The 17,038-nt window shown below is 46.9% G+C and overlaps 1 protein-coding gene across 1 annotated transcript in view; it reads right to left on the bottom strand.

Annotated features, from left to right (window-relative positions):
• Positions 1–16,042, bottom strand: part of ARHGEF5 (Rho guanine nucleotide exchange factor 5) — a 38,614-nt gene extending 22,572 nt beyond the window's left edge. The window contains exon 1 of the mRNA XM_019515994.1: positions 13,268–16,042. Coding sequence (XP_019371539.1) covers positions 13,268–13,432 — 165 coding nt within the window. The 5' untranslated portion in view covers positions 13,433–16,042. The remainder of the gene's footprint in view (positions 1–13,267) is intronic.
• Positions 16,043–17,038: the final 996 nt, after the last annotated feature.

Below are 17,038 nucleotides of genomic sequence, written 5' to 3'. Positions count from 1 at the left end.
AAAGGTCTCTACTTGGCTTTTTATTTGTGTGCATTACCACCCTGTGGTGGCTGGCTTAAAGAACAGGTAAAGAACCACTTCCACTGACTAAGAAGCTCTCCTGCAGCTCAGCCAAGAGAGATTCAGGCTTTTGGAACTGAGGGATGGGGGCTTGACTCATGGTGCTGTGAGTATATGTGCAATTTACTTAGAAACTGGCCCTGTCCATAGAACATCACAGGGATGAATTAATATGAATTAATATGAGGAAGGAATGTAAGAGCTTCTCCAAGTGCTGAAAAGGCACTCAACCATCCTTCAGACTGTACAAGACCGTGACTGCAAAGAGCAGGAAGGAATTATTTAGTCATCACGGGCATCTTTACACGTGCTCTGGAGGTGGGAGGGGGGTACTCTCATTAATTTGAGCACCCACATTAATTAGAGCACCCTAACTTGTTTATTCAGTGTCCCACACTTCAAAATGATGACTCTAAACAAGTTTTAGTTAAAGCACCCACATCGCCATTTTGAAGTGCAGGGAGGATGAATACATGAGACGCAGAGGCTGCTGGAGTGCACCAATTAGCACGTTCCAGCAGACTCCATTAATCGATTAATTGCGTCTTGCTCCGAAGCACTGTCATTACAGCATGTCAGAGCAGCATCCTCACACATGTACCGGCACCCCATAAGGCATCCAGATATAAATAGAAAGAAGAGAAGCCAAGGAAATCGTTACTTAGGCTGGCTGTCAAGGCAAAAATTCAGACCACTATGAAATGGTGTCCCTCACAAAATGATGGAAGCACCTGCTACATTTCTAGGTGTGGACAAAGCATGAGTATTGGACAGTACAGGGCACATGGGAAGAGGAAGAAGTGGAAACTGGTCCACTGCTTTTTCCTTAAAACATGTCCCTCCTATCTCCTGCCATCCATCCCTAGACAGCTTCTGTTCCCAGGTCCTTTTACCTTAATTTTTTCTCTTTCATATACCAGCCTCTCTTCCTTTCATGTGAGCAATAGAGGACATAGCCCTGCTTTTCAACCAGGGATGTCAAACTAATTTGGCACCACAGCTCAGAGAAATGGTGCAGGATCAGGAAAAAGGGCACAGGGCTGGCCCCACTAGCTGAACTGGGCCCAAGGTCCCCCCTGGCCCATCCCCCCCATGCTAGATCCAGTGCATGCAGCAGCCACTCCAGCCAGCCTGGCACCCAGCAGAAAAAGGCCCAGCGTCCTGAGAGCTTAACTGCTTCTGTGGGAACAAACCACAATGCCAGGCTTCTTCCCATGATGCTACTGGGGTCCCAGCACCACTGCTCTTGCCCACGTGCTTGGCAGCCAAATGATTGAGAGCAGTGGTGCTGGAGTCACAGCAGTACTGTGGCTTCTTCCTGTAGCTGTAGTCCAAGTGCCCAAGTGGGAGATGCAGCACTGGAGCTGCCACAGCACCAGAGCCACTGTAGCACCATAGGGAAAAAGCCGAACACAGTGGACACTTGGTTACCACCCTGGAAACAAGCTGCAGCACCGCTGAGGCTCCAGCACTGTGGGTCTCACCCAGGCGCTTGGCTGCCGTCATGGGAGGGTCCCTCATCCAAGCCAGAGTGGGACAAAAGTCTGTGGACAAAATGACCAGGCTCTGTAGGCTGAATCTGGTCTGTGGCCCTTATGTTTAATCAGCTTTAAACTGTTGCATGTGTCCCTGGTTGGGTACCAGGAGTTATGCCAAAGTGTGGCATGAAGGAACAGTACAATTCCTGTCTCCATGCCAGTCCTTTTAGATCCCTCTCCACACAAAACTATAATGCCCCTCTTCCCCATCCTTACTGACCACTGTCAAACCCTCTAGCCACTGATTCTTACCCCTGCGCCAGGCTATAGCAACTGCCCCACATTCCTGCCCCACACCCCACACACACACTCTCCCACATCACACAAGCTCCTAGACCTGCTTTCTGGCTCTGGCAATCTGATACAGCTTCACAGCCTAGAAGTCACAACACCTCCCCCCAACCTGCAGCATAATGGATCTAGGTTTTCCCCTTCCCCTCTCCCAAGCAGACAAGCAAACCCAAACTCTCTTCCCTCCTCACACATTGCCAAATTTTCCATAAATCAAAGATCATGATGTTCAGCGTGCAAGTTGCCATTGTAAAGAAGAGTACCAAGTGAACTGCAGGGCTGGACTTTAGAGACAAAGAAAGGGATGCAGGAAAGTGTCTGGAAATTTGGGATCACATTTGCCATCTTTACTGGGGATATCACTGAAATGGGTGGTGAGCACAGGTGGGACATGAGTGCATGGAAAGGGGAATCCCTGGGGGCAATAAAACAGGGATTAGGGTTTACTTCGTGGGGTGAAGCTGGCTCAGTGTCAATGGGAAATCTCTGTTTCCTGACAGGAAAGGAAGTAGTGATGGGAGTGCAGCACTGAGCACCTAAATAGGAAACATTTTTACTCCATCCTCAAGAGACTGATATTTCAGAATGGTTTCCCAATTCCTAGCTGGGAAGGAAAGTCCATCTGAAAATTTTGCAAACAAAACCTCCCCCCTGAAAATAACTTGGGCTGGAGTCACTGAAGCTTGGTATCTAAGTGTTCCACTTCTATTTCCTTTTAATTTTAACCATTTCAAATATCAATGAACTTGCTTTTATTCCAAGCCAAAATTAACCCTTTATTTTAAACAATTTCACTTGTGACGTGTTAACTTTTTTCAGTAAATGTTCCCAAACCACTATCTACATGGGAGCTTCTCTCTGGGTGAAGAGGTGTATGGCCATAACAATTCAGTAGCTCACTCCCCATGGGTTGTTGCTAGTCAATACCTACCTATGTGGTTAGATTAAGTGTTGAGGTTGTTTTCAGAGAGAAGGGTGCTGTCCTCATCTTAAGAAGATGCTGTCCTCCTGCATCATAAGGTTTGAAATGTCCAGGCAATTATCTATCCATGATTTTGTACAGTTGATTCTTCCACATTGTTCTGGGGCCACTGATAAGAATTTATATTTGCCCTCTGTCTAGACCTCAGATTTCATCAACAGGAAGACGGATTTCTCATATGTGCTGCAGGATCTGACTGATAGCCATGGAAAGCTCACCCATATCACTATATGGTAGTATGGAACAGCCCATGATGCCAGGACCATCAGACACTTAGCTCTGTTCTGCCATGAGAAATGGTGCTCTGGCTCCCTGAACCATGATGGACATAAATGACAACACAGTTCTTTCTGTCAGTCTGGAAGATCCAGCTCACCCTCTGCTTCCGTGGCCTATGAAACTTTCCACAAAACACGTGGACAGGAGAAAGAAGCTGTTCAATTATACCCTGAGCAGATGCAAGATGACAGTGGAACATGCACAATAGAGGGGCCTGCCATTAAGGTTGAAGCCTGCTGGGCAACTTTTGCCTCAGGGAACAGCTGGCATCTATATTTTATACAGAGAGGAAGAGAGTAGGGGCAAAACTGTGGAGGGAGGGATGTGGGCAGACATTCTGGACAACTGGAGATTTAGCTTTTGCTCAGGGACACAGTCAAAGCTGGTGTATGTTCCTACTAGGAGGCTGGAGGAGGTTGTAGTAAAAAAGTTATACATGTTTGCAGATCCAGGATTTTGCAAAGGGGTGTGTGGGACAGCAAATGGTGCTGCAAAGGTGGCTGCACCCCCTGCTTCCAGCCTTCCTCGCCTGTCCCCCTCACTGTGGTGGGTACATCATATTGCAGAAGCAGCTCTTGGGGACTAAGTCCCCAAAGTGGGTAAAAATTCCCCCTCTTCTTCTCCCTGGTCAGAGAAAAGTCTCATCCCCTCCACTTCCCCCTCTCCTCCACCCACCACTGCCACTGTCCCTGCTGTGCCAGGGGCAAAGGGAGCTCAAGAGTTGCTTCTACCCAGCTCTGGCTAGGCTGCATTTGGGCTGAGCTCAGTCTAGGACAGTGGCAGCATCAGGCAGGTTCCCCATCCCTGCAGCTGTTCCCAGGATGGGGGGAACATATGGGGGAACCAGGCAAGGAGGAGGAACCCACCTGCCACTGTCCCAGGCTGAGCAGGACACCAAGCTTGGTGGAGCTGCAGGCACTCTGAGGGTTGGGCCAGGATCCAGAATGACAAGTTTCAACAAGGTCAAATGCAAAGTCCTGCATTTGGGATGGAATAACAGCATGCACAAATACAAACTGGGGAATGAGCGACTAGGCTGCAGTACTGCAGAGAAGGACCTGCAGGTTACGGTATACCATGAGCTGAATATGAGGCAACAGGGTGCTCTTGTCACAACAAAGGGCAACATCATACTGGCCTGTGTTAACAGAAGCAAATCAAGGGAAGTGATTTTGCCACTCTATTCAACACTGGTGAAGCCTTACCTGGAGTACTGCATCTACTTTAGGCCCCTCACTTCAAAAAGGATGTGGATAGTTTGGAAAGAGTCCAACGTAGAGCAGGAAAAATGATTAGGGGCCTGGGAGGCAAGACTTGTGAGGAAAGGCTGAAAGAACGAGGGTTATTTGTTTGATCTGGAGAAGAGAAGACTAAGGGGGGAGTTGACAACAGTCTTCAAATAACTGAAGGGTGAGTACAGAGAGGATGGAGATAGGCTTTTCTCTGTGGCTGTAGGGGACAGGACTAGGAGCAATGGCCTCAAACTGCAGCAGGGGAAATTTAGGTTGGACATTAGAGGAGTTTCCTGGCTATGAGGGTGGTCAAGCATTGGAACAGGCTACGTAGAGAAGTTACGGGCTCTCCAGTCTTGGAAGTTTTCAAGGGTGGGTTGGATGCTTGGCTGAAATGGAGATGACAATCAGTCACGATGATCACAGAGCAGTAAAGGACATGCAGGCAGAGACAAGCTGACAAAAGTGCCTAGCTAAGCAGTGAAAGAACCACCAACAGTAAAACCATTCATTTGGAAACCCACCCCAAAGGCTAGAAAACTTGCTTCTAAATCAGATGAATTCAATGTGGCTCAAAACCCCTTAGGATTCAAAACGGACATTTTTTTATGAGAGGACTCAAGGTCACTCCTCCTGAAACAAACTCCCAAGCAGAGGCTAGCTCTTAAACTAACCAGGAACAAGGCACTTGTATTCCAGATACACACAGAGAGGTAATCAGAGATCATTCTATCTGCAGACAAACCCTAAGACTCTTATTCTCTACAATTAGAGAAGATGTAAATTCCCCCACCCTCTTCCCTCTGGTGTTCAGACTCAGCAGACTCCTTCCCCACCCCCACCCCCACCCCCACATATAAGCACCGCCTATGAAATATGTGGTGCTATCTACTCCCTACCTCTCCCCTCCTCCTTCCCCTTGCTGCCCCAGGCCCTGGCAGCTGTGCTAAGGCAGAGCAGAGTATGTGTGCACACACCCCATGGCTGTTGTAAATGTTCTGCAGAGCTGAGAATGCCCTGCCCCCACAATTAATAAATCTGCAAGTTGGAGCTGAGACAACATAGACTAGAGGTAGAGATGGCCGTCCTACTAGCCCTTCCTTTGGAGAGGGGGACAACAACGTAGGATATGAAAATCTGCCTCCAGTGAGGAGCTGTGCAACCTTCCCCCCATCTCTGGTTTCAGGCCCCCTCCCTCATCTCATGCCAAGCCATGTTCCAGGCATTCATTAACCCAGGGTGGGGCCCGCTTTTTATTGCACATTCCATTCTCTGCCTCAGACACCTGAAACCACTGGGGGAAGGGAGGAGGAGGCAGACAGTCAGACACTCACATACACACACCTTCCTGGCTCACTAGGATCCAAGGTTTACCTACACCACATTCTCTGCTGTTTCATCCGCTCTCTTTTGAAAGGCCCCAGTGTGAGCTGTGCAAGGCTGACACAAAAGCATCCAGAGTTGAAGGCTTGTAAGGGTACATCCCTCCTTGCAGTAGCTGTTGGGACCCCACTGTAATGCAGATATACCCATGCTAGCTTAAACTACAGTAGCTGGTTTTGGTACTGCCAGCAGCATATTTATACCAGCGCAGAGCTCAATCAATGCAGGCTGTCCAAGAAGCTGAGTAAGCGGGCAGGGTAGCCCACACTGGTCACTGAGGGCATTTATACAAATACATTTTTGTACTCCGACTTCCCAGAGATCCGGCGGATCAGATCAGAGTCGATTAATTGAATCTGTTCTGCATGTAAGCTGACACGCACTGCACTGCGGTGCCTGCAGTTGTGTAAGTGGCAAAATGCACAGCGCACAGAAAATGGCAGTGGTAAGCTTTTAAACTAAAACACCTTCAATGTGTTTTAGTTCAAAACCATGCCACCACTATTTTCTAAGTGCTGACGTGCATGTTGCTGCTTAAACAACTGCATGCACTGCAACGCCAGGTGCTTTTAAAAGCTCCCAGCACTGCAACGCAAGCATGTATACAAATGCCCTGAGCTAGCTAGGGTAGGTGTATGATGGATTGTGATCACAGTGGTAAAGAGATATCTTAAGCAGAGCATACTGGGCCAAGAAGGCTGAGGCACAACATGCCCACCTCTGTAACCCACCAGGCCCTATCACAGGACCCAATTTCCCCCATGTTCACATCCACATGCTTTCTTGGTAAACTCTCACACAGTCCATCTCCCTCATCCTCCATGTAAGGTTGGCCTTCTGTACCCTACAAGAAAAGGAGTGGCTTTGCCTACAGAATCAGTTAGACACGGCTGCTGTTCTGCATCTACTGCTGCCCTGCCTCATGCCATCACAGCACAGGGCAGTGTAGCAGCAATAGGCCATCAGTTCATTACTGCTACCTCTTTGAATAGCCCAGGAAAGAACCAGGCCAGCCCCCAGGGACATGGAAAGAAGAGAGTGACAAAAGGTGGCCTCTGAGGAATAACTGGTTCTTGGCTGGGACATGGAGGGAGCAGCTGATGGAAGGAGTTTCCCAGAAAATCTCTTGGTGTGATCCAACTCTGTTGGTCCCATTCCCTTAACAGCGTGTGCTGTATTTGCAGCTGTCCATCTCATCAGCTTGGGCATATCTGGTTCCTGCTGGAGAGGTTTCCTTTCCATTAAAGTCTCACATGTAGAAATAAAGACAAGTAGTCTGAAGTTCTATTAGAAACTATTGGATCGTTTAGGCACCCTTAAATAAAAAACAAAACAGAGAACATTCTATTTCTAATCTGGTGCAACCCACTGCCACTTAACTCCACAATTCATATTAAATAATTTTTGTACACAAAGTGGCCTGGGAGCCTGACACTTAGCCAAAACCAAAGAAAACAGATTACAAAGAGTCAGATACTATCTGCTTCCGTAGAAAGACAAATCTGAAGATGGGAAATGGAACTATTTCCTATGGGAGAATACTTAAAGACGACAGAACTCCCTACTGTAAGTTCCAGTGATTCCACTGTACTAAAATTACAGTAACACTTATCTGATTTGCACGAAGGGAAGGCAAACTCATTGTGATGTCCTGAATTTATCATCTGTTTGCTTGCTAACTGGCTACAAACAACATGTACAAATTGTTGTTTGATTTGACCATAGTTCAAATGATGATAATACTATGTGGGACACTAACGTTTTTGTAGAATGCTTTGTTTTACTACATAATGGAGTCTTGGTAACCATGTGCCCTAGCACATGTTACATTTAAGGTGTTTATTGCTCCATAAACAGTAACCTGGCCACATGTTAAACCAATTTAAGGTAGATAATACAGCAAACAAGCCACAAAGATATTCCATATTATATTCCATTATATGTGGAATATTTTTGTGGCTTGTTTCTATCGTGCCTTAAACTGAATGTGTGGCATGTTGGGGCTGACCCATGACAGATCTCCATGCTCAACTAAGCATAGAGATCTCACATGGGCAACCCCAGGGTTTGGGACTCAACCATTCCCTACCCGATTAGTGGGATCAGGCTGGGGTCCTGGGCCATTGGGTCCTGCACCTCATGCCTCATCCAATCCCCAGAGGCAGATGTGACTCTGGCATCAGGGAGTGTCTCCCTGATATCAGACTCACTGCACCCTGAACCTGTAAAAAGCAGGGACGGACCTGGAAATCCCAGCTGCACACACACTTTAAGTTCCCAGAGCACCCTAGAAGCAACAGCTTGGAGCTCCACTCTACATCTGTAATTGTCACTTCCTGCTGTGGGGCATGGGCAGCTGCGGACCCAGGAGCTCTGAGGTCCCAGCTGCCTGTGCCCTGTACTGTGGGTACTGGCACATAGGCAGCTTTAAAGAACATCACTGAGGCAGCTTCCCTACCAGGAATTTTCAACCCCTTGCCCAGTAGCTCTGGCCAAACTGCCCAGTGCAAGAGATCTCCAAGTGGGGTTTAAAGTCCCCAGTGGGGGAAACCCTTTGGCTACCTCTTCCACTGGAAGCCTCTGATTCCCTGTGCCCAGGCCTGGCCAGAGCTGCAGATCGTGGGGTTTTAACAGTTGGTTAATTGTAGACCCAGCTAAGATAACCCTGGTCTTAAGCCAGACCAGGAGCTCTTCTGCAGCCCCTAAACCACACTGGGGACTCAAACTGGCTCTGGTGCCATCTGTGGTCAAGCAGACCATCAGCTGGGGTGCTCTGCACAGGCAAGTTGTAAAAGTGCCCACAGGCCCAGCCTGGCCAACAATCAGCTGATCGTTAGCCTGGCTCCAGATGGCATCAGAGCCTGTTCAAGTTCCTGATAGGATCTTGGGGGTCAGCTCTCCCTGCACTGGCAAATAGTGATGGCACAATTAGGATGTGATCCCTGATTCCACAATCATGCTTCCTGCCATGCACACGTGGCAAGACAGGAGGCACAACTGTCGGGCTCAGGGATCAAATTCCACCGTGCCATGAAATGAATGCTTGCCAGGGACCCATGAGACTTCACCACAGCATCTCCTAATGACTCTTTGCTGAACAGTGGGTACAAATCACAACTAGGATAGTATGTTGCACTTTCTAGAGGCACAGCTGAGATAAGACAGTTCAGTGAAAGCAAGGACAGGTGGGGCATTAAGTCACCTCTGTGTCCTTTTATTCCAGGTCATTTTGGGTACCGATGCCAGAGCTATGTTAATTTATAATGGTCCTTCCACCCCAGGGCTGCCAATAAGCTGCTCCATAGACCACAGTTTCCTGCACCCATTTGTGTTCCTGATGATCTTCAGCCTCATCCCTTGTCTCAAGGCAGGCAGCCTCTGAACTGGAATTTGCAAGGAGATCAGTATAGAGCCCCTTATGAAGGTGAGACACAAAGTTAGCACTGGGTGAGTTCTTTGTCAGCCAGCACTGCTTGCACAGACCTTCTACCATGCCAGACAAGCTCAGTACAGACAGTCATAAAAGCCCATGGCTAAATGGATTCAATCTGTGCCGGTTAGTCTACGCTGCATAAACTGAACAAATAAGCAAGTGAACAGACATTCACTTTTGATTCCAGAAATGCAGCCACATGCCTGCAGTGGCCCAGGCCAGACACGAACAGAGTTAGAGCACAGCTCCCTGCTCAGCTGAAGCAGACAGCTTGGGCCAAGGCTAGCCCACCCACCCTGTGATAGGGAAACTTTCAGGGAAGGAGCAAAGCATCCTGGGATGCTGGAGGACTGTGAATTAACTTGAATCTACAGGAGATCTAGGACAGAAGTTCAATAAATTGATTTAACCTAAATCAGTTAAGTATGATACTACATCCATCCAAGTTTGTCTTAAACTGGTTTCAGCCATTTTTAAAGTGGTTTATGTGCACTGAACTTCTGTTGCGTTACAGATTTGAACTGGTTTCCAATCACTTATATCAATTTATGTATAATTTCTGTCTCTAGCCACAAGGGCCAGACCAAGAGCTAGGGTCCCACCTGACTTATTTCTGGGCTCAGATTAGCAGACTATATAATAGCCAGGTTCTGTTCTACTTCCATAAACACAAAACCTGGGCTTGCTTTAAGCAAACCCATTGCAACAGTGACAACCTTCCATGGAAACGTGAAAAAGATTCTCAGAAACTCAGTAAAGTTTCGTCTTAAGTGGACTTTGCAACCAAACCACTCCTATACACAGATGTCATCTCTTCAGCTGTAGCAACACTGAGCACAGTTAAGGCACCACTGCAGATAAGCACAAACAACCAAAGCTAATCTCAGCTCATGGCTGGCTAAAAAAGGGCTATATTTGCTATGTCTTTCTCTGCATTTGCAGTGCTGGAACAAAGAGCTAGAAAGGATTTCTTGGGTCACCACATCCACTCCCAATAGCATCAGAGAGTCCCTTTAATAAACCAGTCAGGCTCCATCTTGATATCAGTTAGGTTCCTTTCCCCTCTATAGCTGAATTGTCCCCACTGTCAGTGGAGCTGACACCATACTATGCAGCGCAGGCACTAAAAACCCCATAGTGGTCTAGGAATCCTCTTATTCTGTACTGACAAGGCGTTATTTGTTCAGACACAGCTATGTACCAATATAGTTAATGTAATTTCTGATACAATCCTTCCCCAAGCCAGCTTAGAGAGGTATTTTTCAGGGAAGGGACAATCTTCCTGGAAAACAGGCTGGCTACACAGAAATCTAATAAACAAACAGAAGCATGATGAGGAATAAATTTGTTTCTGGAAAGAAAGATGGATTTGTTGCTTAAAAAAAAGACACATGTGAATAGCAGCAAGCAAGCAAGCAAAAAGGAACACAAAGGAAAGCCCCACCCCCTACCACCCAAAAGAGAAACAACTTCCCATACTCAAAGCCTCAGGAATTAAGTGGGTGCTCAACAGAAGGACCCTGATACAGAAATGCAAGAAAAATTGTTGACGTTTGAAACATAAGGCCAGCATGGGCAACTGTCATGATTCTATGAAGTGTTTCACAATGTTTTCTGTTTTCCTTAAAGAGTCACTTCCTGGACTCATGTGATTACAGGAGTCAGCTTTTGTTTAACAAGAAAAGCAAGCTTCTAGTCCCGATTGGTGTGGAGAAAAGCTCCAAAACATGAACACTGATGGCAAATGAAATTAACTTCTTAAAATTCTATAAGTTAAAGTTTTCATGATGGGGGGGAGGGGAGCTGAATTTTGTTGTTTTAAACTGTTGAGACTGACTGCACCAAATACAAGGAGTAACTCTGCAAAGCATTTACACCTGGCCCAGAGTGTATGCTGCTCCTATTGCAGAGGTGGGAAAAATGCCATTCTATCCAGCCTACGGGGCCCCTAAAAATTTTAGAAAATTAATATTTATCTGCCCCCGGCTGCCTGTCATGCGGCCCTTGATGGCTTGCCAAAACTCAGTAAGCGGCCCTCCACCCGAAATAATTGCCTGCTCCTGTCCTATTGGTAACAAATAGGAAGCAGAAGGACAATTCTGTGATCCCCGTAGTGCTAATGACATTCTATCATCAGCTCCATCTGGCAAAGCTAAGTATTTCATAGAATCATAGAAAATGAGGGTTGGAAGGGACTGCAGGAGGGCATCTAGTCCAAACCACTGCTCAAAGCAGGACCATCCCCATCCCCATCCCAGCCAAGGCTTTGTCTAGCCAGGTCTTAAAAACCTCCAAGGATAGAGATTTCACAACCTCTCTGGGTAACCTGTTCTACTGCTTCTCCTAGTGAGAAAGTTTTTTCTAATATGTAACTTAAACTTCCCTTGTTGCAACTTGAGACCATTGCTCCTTGTTCTGTTATTTGTGGATATTTTCTGAGGTCTGCATGCTTATGGCCCCGTCCTGCAAAGATGCTGAGGCACCCTCAACTGCTCTTCCCTTTAATGGATGAAGCAGGGGCTTAATAAGCGAGTCTACACTTCGCCCTATGGTGACGAAACTCATTGAAGTACAGCACACTACAGTGAAGTGGCAATCACACGGGTCTACACATGATAGTCAGCTATGTCGCCGTAGTGGCATGCTCCCCCAGTATAGTGCGCCACTATGGTGACATAGCCAGGAAATTTAACCTGTGTGCACGCACAGTGCAGTAACAGCCTGTACTGTTCCATGCTTTAGTACTTCTAAAAGTACTTCCTTTTGAAAGTACTAAAGCACAGCAACGTGTAGACATGCCCAGTTATTGTTAGGCTCCAACACCATTGGTGACGTGTAGGGGGTGCACATGCACCCTGAGCATGGCAGTGCACTCCCTGCAAAAAAGGCATTGCTCACACTGCCAGCTGTGCCTGCAGGCAGTTGCTGCTTGCCACCACCCCCTTTGCTGCCAACACTGCCAGCGGCATTTGTGGGTGGTCGTTGACTGCCAGTCTGCACTCACGAACCACCCCCCACACTCCCCGGGGGCACACGGCATTCATGTGCACCAAATTTTAATCTAAGTAGCATAAGTTCAGCACACGAATGTCTCAAGTCCTAGTACAAAAACCTCGCTAGTGATGATGGCAAACAGTTTAAATGAAGCAGCAACTTCCTACTAGAAAGTGGGCAGAAAAACAGTGCTGGGGGGAACCTGAATTTTTACATAATGGTCATTTTTGCCCTGCTAGTTATGGTCATCTAAATCAGCTCATGTTCTAAGCATGAAGTGACTTGTCAGTCCATTGTAAAGTATACAGCTTAGACTTCAAACCTGCTAACATTTCAAAAGGAACTGAGCTATGCACAACGAGATACCATTGCTCAACATCACCATCAGCTCTGCCAGCTGTGTGCCAGGGGGATACCATGCTACATACCTTTCACAGTCTCCGTAGGAGGGGACCCAATCCCACAGTCAACTCTGGCATCCCCCCTGAAAGGGCATAATCCTACAAGTGGCTTAACCCCGAGGAGGCCTAAAAGGGTAAGTCTGTATGGGTCTCTTGAGAGTTTAGTTGAGTGATTATAAAGGCTGAATTATTCTATGCCACCCTTTAAAGATGTACAATTCAATTCTTGATTGGTTTGTAGCCTCTTTATCCCATCCAAGTACTGTAAGCACACCACAAACTAGGCCAGAGACCACATCTAGGTAAATGGATTCTCCTGGACAGGATGGACCCATCGGGATGGCTCTACCTCTTTCTTTTGTGTCCCCAAGCATAGGTGTGTGCTGGGGATAGTCTGATAAGCCCACAAAGTACCTTGTAGCCAGAGCATAAACTAGAACAGCCTTAAAGTTGCTGTGATTTATACCAGGAGGAGGCTAACCGGATATCTAAAAAAAATCTGTTTCCTCCACCTTCTTAGGCCAAAAGGGGAAACAAGAGGAGTGGAGAATAGGGCTACAAACCTAAGGTCACCAGGGCTCACCACTTCAGGGCGCTGGCAGGAAATCACAGAATTGGGCAATTAACAGTCATGGTGACTAATGCTATAGCTGAAAGCAGAGAGTTTCCTTTACCTGCCTTCTGACACAGTCTTCATACAATGAGATTTCAACACAGGCCTGAGGAAAGATGAAGGACTCAGCAGAGGGGCAGCCACGGTCCAACATCAGCACACGCAGGGCTTGCAAAAGGAATTCTCCAGCGATGAATTGGAGCTTTTCCTTGGTGAGTGCAGGCATCGGCAGAGCGAAGGCTACCAGGCTTGATTCATTTCCCCTGCCGCTGCTTGCAGCAGTCTGAGCAGTGATGAAACTGCAGAATCACATCCCTCCTTATGCTCACTGAGCGTCTCTGGAACACAGCTCCTGCAGCCCATCACATTCCTCAATGAGACTTCGCAGGCTCTGGACTGCTTCACTGTGCTCAGACCACAGCAGACAGCCACACAGAACTGAATCTGGTACGTTTTACTTTGGTGTGGGAAAGCTGAGAGCACCAGAGGTGACTGCAGAGAGAGGAAGACTGACCTGGAGGAAAACGATCAGAGTATGCAGAAGAGGAAGGAAAGGGATGGAAAGAGCCACTCTGCTTAGCTGGGGGAGGAGGGAAAAAGAAAGAGGAGTCATATCCTCACAACAGCTGAGGGGAAACAGGAAAAAGCAAAGAAGGCGGCTATCGGTGAGGAAGAAGAAATGGAGGAGAGTCTCTCCCTTCTGCTGTTAGGGAATGATGAGGAAGAGGAGAGATAGGATCTTCCCCTTGGAGAGGGACAGTGAAGAAGGGCTCCACCTCTTGACAGGATATGAGTTCCTTACCATCCACAGGAGGAGGGGAGCCTGGTTGTGAGTACGACAGGATGCAGAAAATAAAATGAATGAAGCTGCTCCCTCATAGCAGACAGGAGAAGAAAGAGACAACAGTCCTGCTGAGACACTGAAAAAAAAAAGCAATGCTACAAAAAAATAGCAAGAGTCCTCCAATCTCTGGATGCTTTGTTACCTGAACACAGAAACTGCCTAACTGCCCACAGCTGGCTCCCTTTGCTCACTATCACCCTCTGTGGAGCCAATGCTTGCAGCATGAGATCTAAGCCAAAAATAAAATTGGTAGAGGACCAATGACACAAACCTTGCTATGACAAAGCCACTAAACCACTTGTGGCTTCAAACATGCACAAGACAGAGCAACATTCAATGGAAACACGCTGTCATTATGAAACAGGCAGGCACTGGCAGATCATATCGCACCCATGCCGTGAATGGATGTGAACAGAATTGCTTTGCTGGCTTTGTTGTGAATGGCAAAAACCACATTCTTCCAGCTTGAGGAAATTTCATCTTTGCTACAGCCAAGAACACCAGAAGATAAGAAAGGCACACGTGTGGTAATGCTGCTGCCAAACCTTGCATGCGGACACAGCCTGTAAGCTATGAGAACACACAGCCCAGCCTACCAATTCACAGGTGGCAAGGAGCAACAAGGCCATTGAGATCATCCATTCTGACCGCCTGCATGGCACAAGCCATACAGATAAGAATAATATAGGCTAGGAGCACGTATTTCAGCTAATCCATGCAATAGATCACTTGCCAAGCAGAGGAGCCCAGACAAAGGTTCAATTTTCAAACCACTTCATAGGACAGAGGAGTATAAATGCCTTCCCGTAACAGCCCTCTCCAGCTTGACTAACTCTTTCAGGGCAGTCACAGAGCCCCCAGCCTACAAAAACCCATTCAGCTTGGACACAAATGAGGATTATAGCTCAGTCTTCTTCCTTGTGTCTATCCCGCTTCATGATAATTTTCAGCAACCAGCTTCACTGCTCTGTTCTTTCCTCCTCTACCTTCAGTTATACACCAAATTGCAAGATCCAAAGATTATTATTAAGGCTGAAAAGCTAGGTGCTCAGAAGTGAGGCAAATGCCAGCACTGGAGTTCTCCATACAGCCTGAAATTTGCTCACCTTGTGCTCATGTCTTATGATAACATTTCAGATGCTGATCGCTCTTGTTACAGCTTGTAAATGTATAAGCAGTTGACACCAGGGTTTTGCAATGCGAATCAGCAAGTCATCTCAGAAATAACTGGTGCTCCCCAACCCACTTCTAACATTCTTCAAGGGCTGAGTGATGAGCAGGTCTTGCTCTTCCTGTCTTTTCCTTTGAAAATCCCCTTTGCCCCTGAGCATGAACAGCTGGATGGCCAAGCCTCTGCAGACCACCCAACTGGACTCCCTTGGAAATACTTCTGCTCATGCTTTGCCACATGCTGCACAGCCAAGCAGTGTCCGAGAGCTGCATCCAGGAGCTTTGACTTCCAGTTGCCCACTTTAACCGTGCTACCACTGCACACGGCATGTGCGATTTCCAGATGTGACTGTGGATTGTAAGGGGTCCATCATGAGATGCCCCAGAGCTGATTGTCAGACTTGTTGGAGTGAATACCATACCCAACTGCATCTACTAGAAGCAAAGAAACTGATGGGCACCACAGACAGCCACAGAGGCCAGAACAGCTTCTATTGAGCTAATGGGAGAAATGAACCCCAGGTTCTAGAGCCTTTCACTGCAAGCACCCTGCCACCAGCCCCAACAGGCTTAAGCTGTGTGTGCTCTCCCTAGCTGTGTGATTATCTCCCTAGCCAAGCCCCTATGGTAAATAGTTATAAGCTGGGATTTGCATGGCTGCAACTCACTTATGTTCCAATCAGGGGTCTACCTCACTGGGGTAAAGTCCACCTGTACCTGTCCACTGTTGGGGTTTGCACTGAGTGGCTAAATAGCAAGTGCTATGATCAGAGATATTCTTGAAGCCCTGTGATCTGTGGGAGATGAGCCCATTCCCCTCCCCTCCCTTTGCCTTTCTGTCTCAGAGACATCTGTAAAATGAGGAAAATAATATTTACTCACCTGCTTCACAGAGATTATTGCAGTGAAGGCAATTAGTAAATGTCCAGGCAGCAGTTTGAAAGTGCTATACAAATGATGAGCATTATTACACCTGTAACAATCCTTTCTCCATCCAAGATTCCTTCACCCACCCTCCTGAGCTCTTCTCTTAGGTCCTATTATCTGCATCTGTCTTGACTTGATTGGATCCTGAGCTCTTCAAGTTCGGGAGTGCGTTGCCTGTGTTTGCTGTGTCAATGTCTGGTGCTGCATATATGCTGAATTAAAAAGTAGGCAGGCTCTTCACAGAAGGTCATACTTGTTGGCTTTGATGATTTTAGTCCAGTCTTGTTGGGTCTTCATCCACATGTACCATATTTTATTGTGTTACAGTGATTTTATCACTAATCCTGTCATTTGGTGTCAGCACTTGAAGAATAAACCTGCATTTAAACAAAATGCTAATATTAGTTGACTGTTTTATCAGAGCTCATCAGATTTGACCTGGTGGGTGCATTTTGGTAGCAAAACTTTGGCAGGCATCACTATGACATAGGACAGTTTAAGCCAGTTGGTTTCAACTTTTTTGGCCTCAAAACATCCCTTGGAAAATGCCAGTTCTTAGCTTTCACTCATGTTTTGAAAATGGAAAAGTACTGGAGCAATTCTTCTCTTGAAAAGATCTCAGAAAGACCACAACAGGTCACAATGTTTTTGTCACTACAGATTCCTATTTGAAATCTCTGAGTTTATCTTGCAAACTGGGAGTAGGTGTCTGTACACCTAACGGTACTAATATTGCACAGGACCCTTAACAGCGTAGCACTCCAGGATGCCATAGCACGCTGGTTGAGAATTACTGATGGAGGCCTTATAGTGTTCCAGGTTATTGAATGCCTTAATAGTTTTCTTTTGCTACCTCTTTTGTACACAAGTTATTTACTTTGAACAACTACA

This window comes from Gavialis gangeticus, unplaced genomic scaffold (genome assembly GCF_001723915.1).
Source record: "Gavialis gangeticus isolate Ggan-Ray unplaced genomic scaffold, GavGan_comp1, whole genome shotgun sequence".
Taxonomy (NCBI): Eukaryota; Metazoa; Chordata; order Crocodylia; family Gavialidae; genus Gavialis; species Gavialis gangeticus.
Note: the sequence above shows the minus strand (reverse complement) of the source record. Positions and strands in the feature narration are given on the sequence as shown.